The following is a 15,388-nucleotide window of genomic DNA, read 5'->3' on the forward strand; positions in this document are numbered from 1 at the left end:
TCCTAAGTGGAATTTTCTCCTCCTTTACTTCCATCAGACTACTGTTCCCCTCATCTCCAAGTCCTTGTGAAACCACAGAGACCTCACTAATTAATCTCTATTCTCCACATCATTTTTTGCTCCCTACCGTCACTTCACTACTTCAGCATCAGCCAAGTTCTTGGGTATCACACCACACCTCCTTTCACCACATTGCACTTGTCTATCAATCTTTTAATTTTATTGATTCCTTATACCTGTAATGTAACTGTGTCTACCCTTCAACAGTATAAATTCCTTGAGGCAAGAGTTTAAATAACCGTTTTACCCTCCCTATTAAAGATAATACTATTGATTGTCTGAAATAGCTGGGCCCCAATCTCCCTTCTCCTTCATTCTTCTCTCTTTTCCTCCTCCATTTTCCGGTATTTTGCCCCCATGCTCGGAAGTCCCGCGGGTAGAACCAGTGGACGAACGTGGTCCTTTTGCTCATTATCAACCCATGGGACGGACCATGGGCCTGGTAATCAGAAGGACCTGAGTTCTAATTCTGGGTCCCCCACCTGTCTGCTCTGTCACCTTGGGCTAGTCACTTCACTTCTCGGTGCCTCAGTTACCTCATCTGTCAAATGGGGATTAAGACTGTGAGCTTCATGTGGGACAAACTGATTACCCTGTATCGACCCCAGCGCTTAGAACAGTGCTCTGCACATAGTAAGCGCTTAACAAATACCAACATTATTATTCGACTTCTCTGTGCCTCAGTAACCTCATCTATAAAATGGGGATTAAGGCTGTGAGCCCCACATGGGACAACCTGATTACCTTCTAGATGTCCCTTCTAGACTGTGAGCCCATCGTTGGATTGTCTCTATTTGTTGCCAAATTGTACTTTCCAAGCACTTAGTACAGTGCTCTGCACACAGTAAGTGCTCAATAAACACGACTGAATGAATGAATGACCTCATATCTACCCCAGTGCTGAGAACAGTGCTTGGCACATGTTCACATGGGGCATGGACTGGTCCAACCTGATTAGCTAGTAGAGAAGCAGCATAGCTCAGGGAAAGAGTCTGGGCTTGGGAGCCAGAGGTCATGGGTTCTAATCCCGGATCCTCCACTTGTCATTTGTGTGACTTTGGGCAAGTCACTTCACTTCTCTGGGCCTCAGTTCCCTCATCTGTAAAATGGGGATTAAGACTGTGAGCCCCACGTGGGACAACCTGATTCCCCTATGTCTACCCCAGCGCTTAGAACAGTGCTCGGCACATAGTAAGCGCTTAACAAATACCAACATCATTATTATTATTATTATCTGTGCCTCAGTTACCTCCTCTGTAAAATGGGGATTAAGACTGTGAGCCTCACGTGGGACAACCTGATTACCCTGTACCTACCCCAGCGCTTAGAACAGTGCTCTGCACATAGTAAGCACTTGACAAATACCAACATTATTATTATTCTCTGTACCTCAGTTCCCTCATCTGTAAAATGGGGATGAAGACTGTGAGCCTCACGTGGGACAACCTGATTACCCTCTATCTCCCCCAGCGCTTAGAACAGTGCTCTGCACACAGTAATAATAATAATAATAATGTTGGTATTTGTTAAGCGCTTACTATGTGCAGAGCACTGTTCTAAGCGCTGGGGGAGATACAGGGTCATCAGGTTGTCCCTTAACAAATACCAACATTATTATTATTATTCCCCCGGTGCTTAGAACAGTACGTGGCACACAGTAAGCGCTTAACAAATTCATTCAATTCATTCAAAAGTATTTATTGAGCGCTTACTATGTGCAGAGCACTGTACTAAGCGCTTGGAATGAACAAGTCGGCGACAGATAGAGACGGTCCCTGCCGTTTGACGGGCTTACGGTCTAATCGGGGGAGACGGACGGACGAGAACGATGGCGATAAACAGAGTCGAGGGGAAGAACATCTCGTAAAAACAATGGCAACTAAATAGAATCGAGGCGAAGTACATTTCATTAACAAAATAAATAGGGTAATGAAAATATATACAGTTGAGCGGATGAGTACAGTGCTGAGGGGATGGGAAGGGAGGGGGGAGGAGCAGAGGGAAACGGGGGGGAAAGAGGGTTAAGCTGCGGAGAGGTGAAGGGGGGGTAAGAGATGCCATCTTTATTACGGTTAGTAGTAAGCATTTAAGAAATACCTTTATTATTATGACTTTGGGCAAGTCACTTCACTTCTCTGTGCCTCAGTTACCTCATCTGTAAAATGGGGATGAAAACTGTGAGCCCCACGTGGGACAACCTGATCACCTTGTATCCCCCCAGCGCTTAGAACAGTGCTTTGCACATAGTAAGCGCTTAACTAATACCACCATTTTATTATCCCAGTCCCCAGCGCTTAGTGCAGTGCCTGGCACATTGCTAGCCTCGAACAAATAGCCAAAGGGGTCGGGGCCACCTCGACGGCTTCCCGCCTCCGGCGCTTTGTACTGCGCATGCGCAAAACCCCCTTTTCCCGCCTTTTCCTCCCAATTTTCGACTCCTGGGAGGGAGGGGGGCTCCAATGAAACCCCTCCTAGAGCCGGCCCCCCGAAGGGATTCCTCCCCAAAATGGGGGAGAAGGGAAGAGGAAGGAGGGATCAAGGGGCGGGGCAGTCCGGGGGGCGACAGAAACCCCTCTCCGTTTAGGATGGGAGGGGATGGAGACGGCGCGAGGAGATGGAGGGGGGGGTGCGGGCGCAGGGACCACGCCCCGGTCGTCGGGGCAACCGAGAGAGGTCGTCCGCCCCGCCCCTCGCCCGCCCAGGCTCGAAGGGAGCATGCGCCGCAGGCGGCGCGCATGCTCAGTGGGCAGGCGCCGCGGGGCGGGGGGGGCGGGCAGGCCGGAGTCCGCGCCTGCGCACTGGGCCCCGCCCCCTGCGGCCGCCCCCTCCCCCACCCCCTGGCGGGGGGCTCCGGGCCCGGGACCATGTTCAGCAGCACCGGCTCCAGCGGGCTCTGTGAGTAGCGCCCCCGGCCTCTTCCTCCCTCCCCAGCGCTCAGCACAGTGCTGTGCACGCCCTCGCCATGGCCGGGCGGCTCCGCACGCAGGAAGCGCTCAATCCGGACCGGTGATTGGGGCTCGGACGGCTCGGGGGTGGGGGGGGGGCGCGCAGGCGGGGAACCTGGCTGCTCCTTCTGCTGCACCCTCCCAAGCGCTTAGGACAGTGCTCTGCACATAGTAAGGGCTCGGTGGGGGCAGGGAGCGTGTCTGCTCGTTCTGTTGCACGCTTCCAAGCGCTTAGTACAGTGTTCTGCACATAGTAAGGGCTCGGTGGGGGGGCAGGGAACGGCTCTGCTCATTCTGTTGCACGCTTCCAAACGCTTAGGACAGTGTTCTGCACACGATAAGGGCTCGGTGGGGGCAGGGGACGTCTCTGCTCATTCTGTTGCACGCTTCCCAGCGCTTAGTACAGTGTTATGCACATAGTAAGGGCTCGGTGGGGGGGCAGGGAACGTCTCTGATCATTCTGTTGCACGCTTCCAAGCGCTTAGTACAGTGTTCCGCACATAGTAAAGGCTCGGTGGGGGCAGGGGACGTCTCTGCTCATTCTGTTGCACGCTTCCCAGCGCTTAGTACAGTGTTATGCACATAGTAAGGGCTCGGTGGGGGGGCAGGGAACGTCTCTGATCATTCTGTTGCACGCTTCCAAGCGCTTAGTACAGTGTTCTGCACATAGTAAGGGCTCGGTGGGGGGGCAGGGAACGTCTCTGATCATTCTGTTGCACGCTTCCAAGCGCTTAGTACAGTGTTCTGCACATAGTAAAGGCTTGGTGGGGGCAGGGAACGTCTCTGCTCTTTCTGTTGCAAGCTTCCAAGCGTTTAGGACAGATTGAGCGCTCTGATTGAGCGCTTAAAATGTGTGGAGCATCAACCAATCGCATTTATTGAACCCTCACTATGTGCAGAGCACTGTACTAAGCGCTCAATCAATACCCCCGATTGGGGCTGTGCAGACACGGTGTGGGCAGGGAACGGATCTGCTCATTCTGTTGCACGCTCCCAAGCGCTTAGTACAGAGCTCTGCCCAAAGCGCTCAATAAATGCGATTGATTGGATGAGTGCTCCACACGTAGGAAGCGCTCAGTCAATACCATTGATCGTGGCTGTGCGGTCTCGTGATGGACGAGGAATGGATCTACAAATTCTGTTTAATAATAATAATGTTGGTATTTGTTAAGCGCCTGCACTGTGCAGAGCACTGTTCTAAGCGCTGGGGTGGATACAGAGTCATCAGGTTGTCCCCCGTGGGGCTCACAGTTAATCCCCATTTTCCAGATGAGGTAACTGAGGCACAGAGAAGTTGTGACTTGCCCACAGTCACACAGCTGACAAGTGGCCGAGCGGGGATTCGAACCCATGACCTCAGACTCCCAAGCCCGGGCTCTTTCCACTGAGCCACGCTGCTTACTCTCCCAAGCGATTAGTACAGTGCTCTGCACGTGGTAAGCACTCAATAAATAATAATGTTAGTATTTGTTAAGCGCTTGCTATATGCAGGGCACTGTTCTAAGCGTTGGGGTGGATACAGGGTAATCAGGTTGTCCCACTTGAGGCTCGCAGTTAATCCCCATTTTCCAGATGAGGTAACTGAGGCACAGAGAAGTTGTGACTTGCGCACAGTCACACAGCTGACAAGTGGCCGAGCGGGGATTCGAACCCATGACCGCAGACTCCCAAGCCCGGGCTCTTTCCACAGACCCACGCTGCTTACTCTCCCAAGCGATTAGTACAGTGCTCTGCACGTGGTAAGCACTCAATAAATAATAATGTTAGTATTTGTTAAGCGCTTGCTATATGCAGGGCACTGTTCTAAGCGCTGGGGTGGATACAGGGTAATCAGGTTGTCCCACTTGAGGCTCGCAGTTAATCCCCATTTTACAGATGAGGAAACTGAGGCACAGAGAATAATAATAATAACGTTGGTATTTGTTAAGCGCTTACTATGTGCCGAGCACTGTTCTAAGCGCTGGGGTAGACACAGGGGAATCAGGTTGTCCCACGTGGGGCTCACAGTCTTAATCCCCGTTTTACAGATGAGGTAACTGAGGCACAGAGAAGTTAAGTGACGAAAAGTGACTTACCCACAGTCACACAGCTGACAGGTGGCCGAGCCGGGATTCGAACCCATGACCTCCGACTCCCAAGCCCGGGCTCTATCCACCGAGCCACGCTGCTTACTCTCCCAAGCGCTTAGTACAGTGCTCTGCACGGGGTAAGCACTCAATAAATAGCATTGATTGGGGGTGTGGGCAGGCAGACAGGAACCTGTTCCCCCTCCCTTTCTCCCAGGTGGGCAGAGCCGTTTAATTCTCGCTTCTCCGCTTCCTCCCAGGCGCCCCAGCAGGTGCCAGGCTCAGGAGAAGTCTCTGTCGGAGGTGGGCATCCTGGCACCGCCGTGCAGGACCGCTCATTTCAGGCCCGGGATGCCCAAGCGCTTAGTACAGTGCCCTGAACACACGAAGCACTCAATAAATACAGTGATGATGATGGAATTTGGCAAGGGCTTGCTGTCTTCTCCAGCACTGTTCTAAGCACTGCAAGCTAATCTGGGGGTTGGACCCAAATCCCTGTCCCACGTGGGACTCACAGACTTCATCCCCATCTTACAGACGAGGAGAAGCAGCGTGGCTCAGTGGAAGGAGCCCGGGCTTGGGAGTCAGAGGTCATGGGTTCGAATCTCGACTCCGCCACTTAATAATAATAATAATGTTGGTACTTGTTAAGCGCTTACTGTGTGCAGAGCACTGTTCTAAGCGCTGGGGTAGATGCAGGGTAATCAGATTGTCCCACATGAGGCGCACAGTCTTCATCCCCATTTGACAGAGGAGGTAACTGAGGCCCAGCGAAGTGAAGTGACCTGCCCCCAGTCACACAGCTGCCAAGTGGCGGAGCCGGGAGTCGAGCCCATAAATAACTTCTCCCTGAAGCACTTGTCAGCCGTATGACCGTGGGCAGGTCACCTCACTTCTCTGGGCCTCAGTGACCTCATCTGGAAAATGGGGATGAAGACTGTGAGCCTCTCGTGGGACAACCTGATGACCCTGTATCTACCCCAGCGCTTAGAACAGTGCTTGGCACATAGTAAGCGCCTAAATGCCAATATTATTATGGGGGAACTGAGGCACAGGGAAGTGAAATGACTGATTATATGGGGCAGGCGAAGGCCTCAGAGGGACAGACTTCTCTGGAAACCTACTGGGCTGATGGGTCACCCTAAGGACCCTTGAATTAATCGTAATCGATGGCATTTTTTGAGCACGTTCTGTGTGCAGAGCACTATACTAGGTGCTTAATAAATTCTGTGTGCAGAGCACTATACTGGATGCCTAATAATTATGGTACTTGTTAACCGCTTACTATGTGCCAAGCATTGTTCTAAGGGCTGGGGTAGATACGAGCTGGGACGTGTGTTCCACGCGGGGCTCGAAGGCTCATCCCCATTTTACAGATGAGGTCACTGAGGCACAGAGAAGTGAAGTGACTTGCCCAGGGTCACACAGCTGACAAGCGGCGCAGCCGGGATTAGAACCCACGACCTCTGACTCCCAAGGTTGGGCACAGTCCCTGTCCCACTTGGGGCACTCGGTCTTAATCCCCATTTTACAGAGGAGATATCAGAGGCTCAGAGAGTTGAAGTGACTGGGCCAAGGTCACACAGCAGACGCTTGGCAGAGCTGAGATTAGAACCCAGGTCCTTCTGATCTACAGCGTGGCTCAGTGGAAAGAGCCCGGGCTTGGGAGTCTGAGGTCGTGGGTTCGAATCCCGGCTCGGCCACTTGTCAGCTGCGTGACTGTGGGCAAGTCATTTTACTTCTCTGTGCCTCAGTTACCTCATCTGTAAAATGGGGATGAAGACTGTGAGCCTCACGTGGGACAACCTGATTACGCTGTATCTACCCCAGCGCTTAGAACAGTGCTCTGCACATAGTAAGTGCTTAACAAATACCAACATTATTATTAGAGAAGCAGCATGGCTCAGTGGAAGGAGCACGGGCTTTGGAGTCAGAGGTCGTGGGTTCGGATCCCGGCTCGGCCACTTGTCGGCTGTGTGACTTTGGGCAAGTCACTTACTTCTCGGTGCCTCAGTTGCCTCATCTGTAAAATGGGGATGAAGACTGTGAGCCCCACGTGGGACGACCCGATCCCCTTGTGTCTACCCCAGCGCTCAGAACAGTGCTCGGCACCTAGTAAGCGCTTAACAAATACCAACATTATTATTAAGCCGCACTGCTCCTGCAGGTGCTTGGGAGAGTATAATACGCTGGAGCGGGTGGACACGGGCCCTGCCTACAGGGAGCTGACAGTCTAGAGGGTCACCCCAAGGTCCCTTGAGTGGATGGCAAGCTCGATTTAATTAAGGAGGCTGGGGACAAAGGTGAGGGGAAGAGTCTCGCCGATTTGGGGAGAAAAGAAGCCTGGGGTGGGGGAATGAATCCACATCTTCGGACTCTCTCTTTGTGAAGCAAAATCTAGGAAAAATGAGGATAAGTTGAGTGGATGTGAGAGTCTTTGGCAAAAGTAAAATGGCCCTTCAAGTTCAAGGTGTTATTTTAGGGAGAAGGCTCAGGGCAGCTGTTGAGAAGTGTGGAACGATAAACCTAAAGAAGCAGTCAGCGGGTAGAGGGCAGAAGAGGACAGTCTTTCAGTTGTTCTCCAGACTTTGCTGGTGCTCTACCAAGATTGATTCTCTCGAAAGAATCCCCGAACTCTTTCCCTTATAAGCACTCCGGGGAGTTCGCAGTGATGTGAAAAGACTTAAATTCTTCGGCCGTAATTTCCTACCAGTTCTTAAAACTTCGTAGATTTGTGCTTGTGAACTGGTGACAGTATCGTGGGAATCGTAATTGTAGAGGAGAAGCAGAGTGGCTCAGGGGAAAGAACCCGGGCTTGGGAGTCAGAGGTCTTGGGTTCTAGTCCCGGCTCCGCCGCTTGTCAGCTGTGTGACCTTGGGTAAGTCACTTAACTTCTCTGTGCCTCAGTTAGCTCATCTGTAAAATGGGGATGAAGACTGTGAGCCCCACGTGGGACAACCTAATTCCCTTGTATCTACCCCAGCGCTTAGAACAGTGCTCGGCACATAGTAAGGGCTTAACGAATACCAACGTTCTTATTATATCCTTGATATTATGAATGTCAAGTAAAATCGAATGGAATTGTTACTTTTAAATCCTTTATTTTACTTTGGATCAATGGTTGTGCATAAGGGTGAATTAGTATTAAATTTGCAGTCTTTATTTAGGAGCATCGTGCTTCTCCAGTTCAGGGGTAATAATATTGGATTTGGTCTTATATATAACTTCTCATTTCATTGATCTATGACCCTTTCCTCTGTTGATCTCAAAGCACTTCACAGTCACTGTTGATTAATATTGTCAGCATCGCTCTGTGAATTGGGGACTTGACCGGTTGTGACTGTATTGGTGGTATTAAGAGGAGTTACAGGATCACACAAAGAGAATTTTGAATCTGACCAAACAATCCGAGAGCAGTCTTCTACTAAATACAGTTTTGGCAAAATCTCCTCTTTTGATATCAGGTTATTATAATTAGCATCTTGAGTTTGAGTAATGGTCTTGGGGTTATTTTAATGTCTCCCAATCATCACTGTACTAAGCAGCAGAGTTGGATGATTAGGTCCCTGCCCACAACTAGGTATGTGAAGTAATACCATTAACAGGATCTTTCTGAGCACTTTCAGAAGATATTTTCTAACCATAAGAGAGAGAACTGTTGGATAACTGCAAGTCTGGCTATTCATTAGGAAAGCATGGCATTTGAGCATTCACAATTGGAAAATTGTTCATTTCTGATCAGCAGATTGACTTTGAGAATTTTAAAGCCCTCTATTTTGGGCATGTAACTCGCTTCTAAAGTTGATCCTAAAAATGAGATTTTGAACCACCCCGAGAAAATGGTTTGATAGATCTCGAAACTTCAAAAAAAACCCAAGTAAAGACTCTTAAGTAGGGATACGGTGAACCTCATTTTAAAACTCTTGCTATTTTTCAGATGAGTTTGAGAGTGCTTTATTGAGTGCTGTATACAGTATTTTCATTTGTCCTTGACGGCAGCCGCAGCTTTTGGCCGATGGGATAGTATCTCAGATCCTGAACTGACACTGGCAATCTTTATTTAGTCGCCTCAACGTTTTGAGAGGAATTGGGGAAAGTGCAAGATGTAAGTTAGGTTGGGAGCAGCCAGCATGGGGTTCATTCATTCATTGTCATATTTATTGAGTGCTTACTGTGTGCAGAGCACTTTACCAAGCTTTAGGAAAGAACAATACAACCGTGAAAAGCGACATTCCCTGCCCACTAGGAGCTTACAGTCTAGAGGCAGGGAGACAGAAGTCAAGACAAATAAAATTACAGATATGTACATAAGTGCGTTGGGGCCGGGAGGGGGGGAAGAAAGAGCAAAGGGAGCAAGTCAGGGTAACGCAGAAGGGAGAGGGAGAGGAGGAAAGGGGGGCTTAGTCAGGGAAGGCCTTTTGGAGGAGATGTGCCTTATAAGGCTTTGAAGGAGAGGAGAGTCATTGTCAAATTTGAGGAGGGAGGGCGTTCTGTGGAGCTTCCCCCTTGGCTCTGGTTGAAGCTCCAGGAAGAGACCTGCACACCTGCAAATTACCTGTCCTTTCCTCTCCATCCAGACTGCTGCCACGTTAATCCAAGTTATCCTACCCCATCTTGATTACCGCTTCAGCCTCCTTGCTGACCTCCCTGCCTCCTGTCCTCCCCATTCCAGTCCATACTTCACTCTGCTGCCCGGATCATTTATCTACAGAGCCATTCAGTCCGTGCCTCCCCACTCCTTAAGAACGTCCAGTGGTTGCCCATCCAGTTCCTCATTCAACAGAAACTCCTGACCATTGACTTGAAAGCACTCAATCATCCTTGCCCCACGCACCCTACCCCCCACTTTACCTCACTGCTTTCTTCTAACAGGCCAACCTGCACTCTTGGCTCCTCTAGTGCCAGCCTGCTCACTGTGCCCCGATCTTGTGTATTACCAACAGCCTTTTGCCCACATCCTGCCTCTGGTCTGAAACGCCTCCCCGCCCCAATATCCAACAGATGATCACTCTCTTCACCATCATAGCCCTACTGAAAGCACATGACCAAGAGGCTTTCCCTGACTAAGCCTCATTTCCTCTTCTCCCACTCCCTTCTGTGCCATCCTCCCACTTGGATTTGCACCTTTTATTTTTGCACCCTTTATTCGCCCCTCCCTCAGCCCCATAGCATTTAGGTACATATCTGTAATTTACTTATTTGGATTAATGTCTGTTTTCCCCTCTAGACGGTAAGGTCACAGTGGACAGGGAATGTGTCTTTAAATTGTTGTACTGTACACTCCCAAGCATTTAGTACAGTGCTCTGCACACAGTAAGTGCCTGATAAATATAATTCATTGATATCCATAATTTATATTAATGCGGGTCTCCCCCTCTCGACTATAAGCTCATTGTGGACAGGGAACATGTCTACCAACTCTGATATATTGTATTCTCCCAAGGGCTCAGTACAGTGCTCTGCACACAGTAAACGCTCAAAAAATACAGTAGATTGACCTGTTCCACCCTAACTTTTCCACTGCCCGTGCTGCATGGTGTCCCTGCCGTCCAAGGGGAAGGAAGGGGAGACAGAAGGGAACAGCGGTGTGGGAACTAGAATGTGTCCCCCATGTGGGACAGGGACTGTGTCCAACCTAATAGACATAGAGTGATGGTCTGGGGGTTGTTGGTCAGGCTGTGTCTAGAAACTGGGGAACCAGGTAGAATGCCCAGTGGGCATTCCCCTCGCTGACCCATATGCTGTACATTGCTCATGTCTTCTTTAGGAGTTTATCATCGGTTAGAAAAGAGAGGAAATGGCACATCTTAAACTTAAAGAAGCCTCTAATGAAGATTAGGTGGAGCTGTCCTTCTTGTTCAAAAACGTTGCTACTAATGGGGAGCATTCCTTCTTGTCTGTAGTAATCTGTCTCATTGCCGGCCTTTCCCCACCTCCAGTCTCTCCCCGATTCTGTCCCTACTTCAGTCTGCTCCCTGGATCACTTTTCTAAAATGACTGCCTCTGTGCAAATACAAACACTTGAGAAAACTCCTGTGCTTGCCCATCTCTCTCCGCATCAAGCAGAAACTCTTGTTTACTGGTTTTAAAGCCCCCATTGTCTTGCCCCAAATGATTCTGTCTCCCACTACACCTCATTCGTTGATATTCATCAGTCTTAATATATTCACTGTGCTTTGTTCTCCTTTCTTTTTTAACAAGCCTTTTGCTCACCCCCCCCCCTTATGGTGTTTATTAAGCCCAGGGTACATACAAGCTAATCAGGTTGGACACAGTCCCTGTCCCACCTCGAGCTCACAGTCTTAAACTCCATTTTACAGATGAGACAACCGAGGCACAGAGAAGTGAAGCGACCTGCCCAAGGTCGCACAGCAAATAAGTAGGGCAGGGATTAGAACCCAGGCCTTTCTGGTTCCCAGACCCAAGCTGTATCCACTGGGCCATGCAGCTTCTCACTGGAATTCCTGCCCCCTTCACAGTAACACCCCCATTCAAAGTCCTTCTGAGATCATGTGTCTTAGAGTTCTTCCCTGAGTAATCTCTATCCCCCCTATTTTATATTCCCCAGATGCCACCCCAGTCCTCTTTTTCCACTTAGCACACTCCCTGTCGTACTGATATGTACATATATACGTCATCACTCCCCCATCTCTAGTTTAAGAACTTTACTCTGCTTTACTGACCTCCTAGTGTATTCTTGCTGCCCCCCCCACTAGTTAAACTGCTTTTGCTAATAGTAAGTAGTGCTTTTAGGGTTTGCAGAGTCTGGGTGATCTCAAAGAGTGTTTAATGAAAACACAGAATATCTCAAACTATTAATTATGAAAACCAGAGCGTGAATATTGCTCACAATCAATTAACTTTTTGATAAAAACCAGAGCATGAATATTGCTCACAATCAATTAATTTTTGATACCCATTTTTTTGTTCTCATATTATGAAATCTTAAAGAACAGTCCCTCGAAACTCTCACTGAACTTTTCATCTGCCTAGTGGGCAGGCCTTTGACTCCAGAGAGTAACCAGAAGAGTTTGAATATCAAAAATAAACACTGTGACAGTTGAACCCTTTGATAATGGGTGGCAAATCTATCACTGTTTCCTCCCCCTAATCCAATTTGGGATATGCAGACATATATACCTGTGAGCACAAAGGTCAACCATAATCATATCTAAGCTGGGGGACATGTCCAGACAGGAAATGCACAAACCTACAGGGATCCAAGAGATCTCAGCCTGGGGCACTTATTCATTCATTCTTACAGTTGTATTTATTGAGCGCTTACTGTGTGCAGAGCACTGTACTAAGCTCCTGGGAGAGTACAGTATAAAAATAAACAGGCACATTCCCTGAAGAGCTTACATTCTGGAGGGGGGAAGACAGACATCAACACAAATAAATAAATTACAGAAATGTTCATAAGTGCTGTGGGGCTGGGAAGGGGGAAGAACTAAGGGAGCAAGTACTTATAAACCTGGATGGTATCCAGCCATGTGCAAAAATGTGTATATTTCCCCAGAGGCTTCATGTTTCTGCTAATTGTATTGTATTGTTCTCACCCAAGTGCTTAATACAGTGTTCTGCACATAATAAACACTCAATATATACCATTGATTGATTGATGAGACAAATAGCATCAGGAGATCAAGGCTGAGAGAGGGTTGTGACAGAAAGGGAAGCAGTGTGGCCTAATGGCTAGAGCCCAGGCCTAGGTTTCAGAAGGACCCGGGTTCTAATTCCGGCTTCCCCTTTTGTCTGCTGGATGACCCTGGACAGGTCACTTCATTTCTCTTTGCCTCAGTTCCCTCATCTGTAAACGCAGATTAAGAATGTGTCCCCCATGTGGGACAGGGACTGTGTCCAACCTAATTAACTTGTACCTACCCCAGCGCTTAGAACAGTACCTGGCCCATAGTACATGTTTAATAATAATATTCTAATAATAACTGCTGCTATGACTATGCCAACTACAGCCAGGGTGTTCAAACTCCAGCAGATCTTCCCTTTCTCATTCATTCAGTTATATTTATTGAGAGCTTACTCTGTGCAGAGCACTGTACTAAGCTCTTGGGAGAGTATAGTACAGTAATAAAAAGTGACATTCCCTGCCCACAATGAGCTCACGGTCTAGAGTCAGGCAGACAGCAATACAAATAAATAAAATAGATATGTACAAAACTGCTTTGGGGCTGGGAGAGGGGAAGAGCAAAGGGAGCAAGTCGAAGTGACGCAGAAGGGAGTGGGAGATGAGGAAAAGTGGGGCTTAGTCTGGGAAGGCCTCTTGGAGGAGATGTGCCTTCAGTAAGGCTTTGAATGGGATTGATGTATATTAGGGTTTATATAAATAGGCCTTGGGGACCTAAAAGCCTCACGTTTATTCATATTCTGGGTTTAGCGGCTATTTCTGTTCAGCTCAGTGCAGTTTTTTTTTCCATTTTTTGTTTGATTTCTTCATCGTTTTGTTCACGCTTGTTCTAAACCCACTCTCGTTCTCAGAGGTGGGAAGTTTTATTGCGGAGAGGAGGGCTGGTATTTTTACTTTCCATTTGATTGCTACCTGGGTTGTTTGTTCCACTTCCTGGCTTTATAGCTAAAGACAGGAAGGCACCAATGTTTGATTCATTGTAGTTCTTTACATGTTAATCCAGAAATTGGAGAAACATTTATTTACCAAATTATTTATTATAATGTAGTGACTTTTCAGATTAGGGTCAGAAAATTTTGAGCACTGAGGGAATGACCAGTGTGTAATGATTTTTCTTTGCAGACGTTTGCAAAACTACCGTCTTGTTCCGTGGCGTGTTGGGGTCTGCTTTATGTTTGTGAATATTGTATTTCTTCAAACACAGTTTGACCGGTAGATGTTTATCCAGCATATCTGGTGACAGCGTATCAGAGCAAACTGCTTCATAATTTGTCCGACCGTATTGTTTTTATTGAAAACCATGACATTACTCCAAGCTTGTATGCCTTCTCCAAAGCCATTACAGAGAAGCAGGTGGGCCTCGTGGGAAGAACCCGTGCTGTCTGAATCAGAGGACTTGGGTTCTAATTCTGACTCCGCCACATATCTGCTCTGTGACCTCTGGCAAGTCTCTTCACATCTTTGGGCCTCAGTAACCTCATCTGTAAAATGAGGATTGAGACTGTGAGCCATGTCTGTGTCCAACCTGATTTTCTTGTACCTACACCAGCCCTTCATACAGTGCCTGTCTCATAGTAAATGCTTAACAGATACCATTTAAAAAAAAATGTTCAAATTACAAATCCCAGAATGACCTGGGAACTAAACTGAGGAAGCTCGTGCTGGAGTCCAGGCAGGAAGTTCTAGCATTTGAAGAGCACCCAAGGGTCATCAGAAGACCAGTTTAACGAGGACAGACCCAAATCTGGAATATTTTCTAAAAAAACCAGAGGCAGCTCACGAAAACCAGGATGATCCCTGGAAAACTAGAATGTAATAGCCCATTTGTGGTGGAGTCCCTCGCTGAGAATGACAGATGAGCGATGGTCTTGTCACTTTCGGTGCTTTTTTGAGGTGCGTGTTTGGAGGCCAGGGTGTGAGGCCCACAGCCCACTAGAGGCTGTACATGCAAGAGCTGGTACTGGTTGTTTTGCAGGCCTTGATACCTGCTTCACGTAGGTTGTCTTTCTCCTTCGCGGAAGCAATGGCTGAGTTCAGATCCTGGGTTCTAATCCTGGTTCCGCCATTTACCTGCTCTGTGACCTGAGTTCAGGACCTTTCATTCATTCAATAGTATTTATTGAGCGCTTACTATGTGCAGAGCACTGTACTAAGCGCTTGGGATGAACAAGTCGGCAACAGATAGAGACAGTCCCTGCAGTTTGACGGGCTTACAGTCTAATCGGGGGAGACGGACAGACGAGAACAATGGCACTAAACAGCGTCAAGAGGAAGAACATCTCATAAAAACAATGGCAACTAAATAGAATCGAGGCGATGTACAATTCATTAACAAAATAAATAGGGTAACGAAAATATATACAGTTGAGCGGATGAGTACGGTGCTGTGGGGATGGGAAGGGAGAGGTGGAGGAGCAGAGGGAAAAGGGGAAAATGAGGCTTTAGCTGCGGAGAGGTAAAGGGGGGATGGCAGAGGGAGTAGAGGGGGAAGAGGAGCTCAGTCTGGGAAGGCCTCTTGGAGGAGGTGATTTTTAAGTAAGGTTTTGAAGAGGGAAAGAGAATCAGTTTGGCGGAGGTGAGGAGGGAGGGCGTTCCAGGACCGTGGGAGGACGTGACCCAGGGGTCGACGGCGGTATGGGCGAGACCGAGGGACGGCGAGGAGGTGGGCGGCG

General features: G+C 48.5%; 1 protein-coding gene across 1 annotated transcript in view; it reads left to right on the top strand.

Moving 5' to 3' along the window:
• The first annotated feature begins 2,885 nt into the window (after positions 1–2,885).
• Positions 2,886–15,388, top strand: part of UBAC2 (UBA domain containing 2) — a 195,028-nt gene continuing 182,525 nt past the window's right edge. Inside the window, exon 1 of the mRNA XM_029074151.1 lies at positions 2,886–2,955. Within this exon, the coding sequence (XP_028929984.1) occupies positions 2,925–2,955 (31 nt within the window). The 5' untranslated portion in view covers positions 2,886–2,924. The remainder of the gene's footprint in view (positions 2,956–15,388) is intronic.

This window comes from Ornithorhynchus anatinus, chromosome 10, assembly GCF_004115215.2.
Source record: "Ornithorhynchus anatinus isolate Pmale09 chromosome 10, mOrnAna1.pri.v4, whole genome shotgun sequence".
NCBI lineage: Eukaryota > Metazoa > Chordata > Mammalia > Monotremata > Ornithorhynchidae > Ornithorhynchus > Ornithorhynchus anatinus.